The sequence below is a fragment of the Branchiostoma floridae genome, chromosome 6 (assembly GCF_000003815.2).
Source record: "Branchiostoma floridae strain S238N-H82 chromosome 6, Bfl_VNyyK, whole genome shotgun sequence".
Classification (NCBI taxonomy): Eukaryota; Metazoa; Chordata; class Leptocardii; order Amphioxiformes; family Branchiostomatidae; genus Branchiostoma; species Branchiostoma floridae.
In genome coordinates, this window is record NC_049984.1 from 23291794 (window position 1) to 23296249 (window position 4456).

General features: G+C 42.3%; 1 protein-coding gene across 1 annotated transcript; it reads right to left on the reverse strand.

The window, feature by feature from the left end:
• LOC118418443 (protein CREG1-like) lies at window positions 1-3507 on the reverse strand. The gene is made up of 4 exons (XM_035824344.1): window positions 3173-3507; window positions 2037-2146; window positions 1501-1636; window positions 1-693 (listed from the first exon to the last, which is right to left on the reverse strand). The coding sequence occupies exons 1-4, from the start codon at window positions 3367-3369 to the stop codon at window positions 549-551; spliced, it is 588 nt and encodes a 195-aa protein (XP_035680237.1). The 5' UTR covers window positions 3370-3507; the 3' UTR covers window positions 1-548.
• Window positions 3508-4456: the final 949 nt, after the last annotated feature.

Here is a 4456-nt window from a genome sequence, read left to right on the forward strand (position 1 = left end):
TTTCTGATCAAGAACTGCATGCTTTATTTTGTATGCGGGTTGTCAATACAAAATATACGTGACTTAAGAACTAGAACGATGATAATCTGTTTGTTTGAACCTTACAATTGTTGAACATTCCGTACAATTTAGGGTAGAAGATTGTTTTTTTCTGGCGAAAGTTTCTCACATACGTTTATTAAGCCTTTAGATGAGACTTGCTGAATGTACTGAGAGTGTTTTTGTTTGATTTGATAATGGCACTCAGTGGGGTTCATTTGGAGGGGGAGGGGCATTAATTCGCTGATTCGCAATTTTCAACATGTGGGCAGTGGTCAGAAGTTCTTTGGCCGAGGAGATAATTTTTTTTGTGCCCTGAAAATCTTGAATCAGACCTCCCCAGAAAAAGAGACGCCAGCCCGCATAGAACGTCTGCGAAGGAGGCTAAAAATCGGACTGAAAAGTGAAAACCGAACATGGATGGCTTTTGAGCAAAAATTGCGACTAGAAAACTACAGTTGACAGAAGAAGTGATAAAGGTGAGTTAAGCAATCATTGGAAATGCTAGATCACAGATTAGCCTTAAAGTAATCTTGAGGAGAAACACTGTGTCCCCCGCCGAAGAAATCCAAGACGAAAACTTCATCTATTGCCATCTTGGCGATGTAAAACTGGTGATCCGGCATGTTGTACCACTCCGCCATGATAGGATGCCTGTGGTGATGATATTAAAAAAAATAACTTTCTTGATCATGGGATTTCATCTCATCTCATAGTACAATGCTACACTTTCTTGCAACACAAAGGTATACACGGATTAGATTTTCAACGGCCAATGTCGTCTTCTTCAGGATCAACACTGATGGTCAATCACTTCAGAACGTAAACTCTTGGCACATTTGACCTATTGCTGACGTCACGTATCCGCAAGATCACGTGTTAATAAGATCACGTGCCTGTAACTCTCGCGAGTTTACGTCCTGAAGTGATGAGTCATAAGTTTTGATCCTGAAGAAGACGCCAGTGGTCGTTGGAAATTTGTTTAAAAATATGTTTAACATTGTTGTCAACAAACCCTATAGTATTATGTTACAAAAGACTGTCATTATGTTACAAAAGAGTAAACTGTATACCAGGACTATGTAGTACTTTGATTTATCTTAGCTTCCCTTTTACCGTTTTACTAAAGCTAAGGGCACAACCCGCCGTATGTACAAATACGTGCTGTCTACGTAACAAAACGTGGACAATCTTCTGGGATCCATAAGTGGTACAGTACTGCCAAAGTACGAACTCGTACGGAATCCGACGGATTGGGAGCACGCAGACACGCTGTAGAACGTTCAGGCAGAACTTTGTCGGCTGACGTGCGTTGAGACGTTTTCAGAAAAACGTGACGGATGTGACCGCCAAAAAACGTACGGACAAAAAGCACATACGGCGGGTTGTGCCCTTAGCTTTAATCTCACGGGAATATCTCGCTGTGCTGAAAATGATACTAAACACATTCATTTTGATTACCTCGAAAACAGTGAGTTCTTCGCGAAGTCCATCTCGTCTTCGGGTACCGTCACGATCTTTCCCGACAGGTGGATTTTCGCACATCGGGGATCTTCGGGATCCCATTTCACGCTTGCGCAGTACCCGCTCTGGACCTCTGTAATATCAAAGTGTAACGCAATGGGAAGTGCTTATCTGTGGCAAGTAAGGTCATTTTCCCATTTAGGCGATCGTCACATTTCCAAAACGTTTCTCAAACTTTCTGGAAACGAAAAAAAAATGTATTTGTGAAAATATACACAAATATTGCCCAAACTGTTCTCTTAACGTCTAGAATATTTTAGTGTCTTTTCTAGCATACTTTTCGTTCCCGAAAGCTACCTTGCCGGACCCCGGTTTGGAAAAGGTGACGTAGGCTTTATTCGTGCAATAACGTAACAAATCAAGTACACACACCAACTTTAGCAACAGTTTGCAACATATTTTGAACATTGAAAAGTTTTTAAAATTTCGTAGTTTATCTAAGAAAATACGGCATCACGTTTGCCATCCCTTACCTGATACTAGTAGAGTAACATAAGGGTTCGCCTGTAGGTCTTGAGTGGTTCTCTCCAGCGGACTGAACAAGAAGTACGGCACACCGGTACTGTTACCCACAGGTCCGTCACTGCAACAAACCAACATACATTCGTTTACTGTGTCATAAGAACAGATGTATAACTACCCTGGGGACCAGCTGGGATCGGGCAGCTAGGACAGTTTATTCGGCGGCCCAAGACAGTCAGGCCCGCTGATCTCCTATTAGCGCCCCGGGGAGTTTAAGCCCGGTGAGGTCCACCTGCCCTTACTAGGGTAGCGATAACTCCTTTGGGGTTAAACTCTCCAGATCGCTAATGTGAGATCGGCGGGCTGACTGCCTTGGCTCCCCGAACAAAATTAGCTAGCTACCCGGTCCTGTCTGGCTCCCAGGGTAATGTCTAACGTCTAGGTTGCAGCAACACCAATCGCTTCCGTACAGTCTTCGGGACCAACTTTGGACCCGGGCCAAACCATTATCTTCAATGGTGTATCGGTATAATCGAAGGCTCTGATTACACCATTTCACACCTACCTCATATCCTGCCACTCTGCATTGTCATTCATTAGTAATTACCGACAGATACAGCGATAAACAAACGGATTTGCATACATCCCAAGCGGGACCGCGACCCACGTCTGCTCTTTGTTCAAGGAGCTTTCATCAACTCCTTGCTTTGTTCTTTTTTCGGTTTTGCAATTCACAGAGCAAAAAGTTATTCAATAACTGTAACGTTACACATGTGTGCCCACACAGAAATAAACATAGTAGTATATTGATACTGATAATTTTGGCACGATTATATATATATATATAACCTCCTTGATCAGGGTAACCCAAATATTATGACATAATGTGTATTGTCTGGAAACTACAATTTAGGTTCCTTACTTGGGATAATACAACAATTTCAAGAAGTGAATTTTTACATACTTACGTGAATTATGACAGCGCCATATTTGGTCGATGCGACATCGAAACTTATCATTTTAAATACCCAAACGAGCTACTTTACACTTTACAGTGCTATCCACCCCTTCCGTTTACATGCAAATCAAAACTAGTATTGAGCTATTTTTCTCCAAGTTCCGAACGAAAGCTGAAGTCTGTACTAACCTCACAGAGAAAGCATCCACGAACGGTTTCCCCTTGATAGGCGGGTACGTTGATATGGTCGCCAGACTGCCCCAGTCGTTGTTGTGGACGACAAAGCGGGCAGTGGCGGCGAAGTCTCCGTGGGGAGGAGGGCCTGTACCGCCCGCCGTAACTGCACTGACCACCGCTGCCAACAACGTCAAGAACAAGAGGTTCATTCTGTACACAGAGATGCTGGTCTGTCGCTGAAATCAAACTCAACCGTTCACCGTGTAAAGAAAAAGTGCAAACACTTGGCCAACAAATTTGTCGAAAGAGGGTCTTTCACTACGAAGACGATGATTCTATTGTCTGTGTGTGTGTGTGTGGCGTCAGCAAAAATCGCACAGGGGAATTTTGCATTGTGATTGGTCAACAATAGAAGTACACTGATCAAGCAGGGTAATTCTGCATTGTGATTGGTCAACACTGGAAGTTCAATCAGTGCAGTGACCAATGACTAAATTGCAGCGCAGTGACGTAATCTCCAAGAAGACACAATCGTGAATTTACATCACCTGCAAGGAATGACAGCTGTCAGTTGTCAGATAAGGTTGATGAATAACTAGTGCCGTAACCAATGACTGAACAGAATCGCGGTGACATAATCTAAATCTAATCATGTGATGTCCCGACTCCATACCTAAGTACATGGGCTTATACGGATGAAGGAATGTATTGTTTACCAACTGAAACTTTTAATTTGTACTTTACATGTCAATACGTCCATATTCCTGTAGAATTTAGAATAGACTATCATTATTGCACTGGTTGCTTTGTATTTGTATTGGATGACATGCATTGTACCATGTGAAACTGTCGTGCAATAAAATTTATTCATTCATTTATTCAATAAATATTCTACCAAATCAGACGTTCTGTGGTGTGCATTTTGCGACATTATCATTTTTATGACATTATCCGACATTATCCCTTTTTACGAAATTTCTTTGCAATTTATGGTCTATATTTGCTCATATTGTAGCTACTTTGTTCGATTTACCATCACTGTGGCTATCTGACTGCTTGCTGTTTGGATCTACTGTAGTTAGTCCACCTTCCCTGACTTTATTTGGGCAGCGCACACTCTCTGCTGCATGCTAGCAAAGCGCATGTCTCTTAAGGCGGACTCTCACTGCACCTGGGGCACCGGTAAGGCACTGCGGGGTTCGTAGATGACTCAACGAATTTCAGAGATAAAGAACGAATTTTCTTCCGTTTTGTGTATTTCTAAGTCATACTTTTACGCATTACGCAATATCTAGA

Excerpts from the sequence above, each read along its gene's own strand:
- LOC118418443 (XM_035824344.1), bottom strand. The coding sequence starts at position 3,369 with ATGAACCTCTTGTTCTTGACGTTGTTGGCAGCGGTGGTCAGTGCAGTT. Across the intron at positions 2,147-3,172 it reads GTGGATGCTTTCTCTGTGAG|TGACGGACCTGTGGGTAACA; the intron begins GTTAGTACAGAC and ends GGTTTGTTGCAG. Across the intron at positions 1,637-2,036 it reads TGTTACTCTACTAGTATCAG|AGGTCCAGAGCGGGTACTGC; the intron begins GTAAGGGATGGC and ends TTGATATTACAG.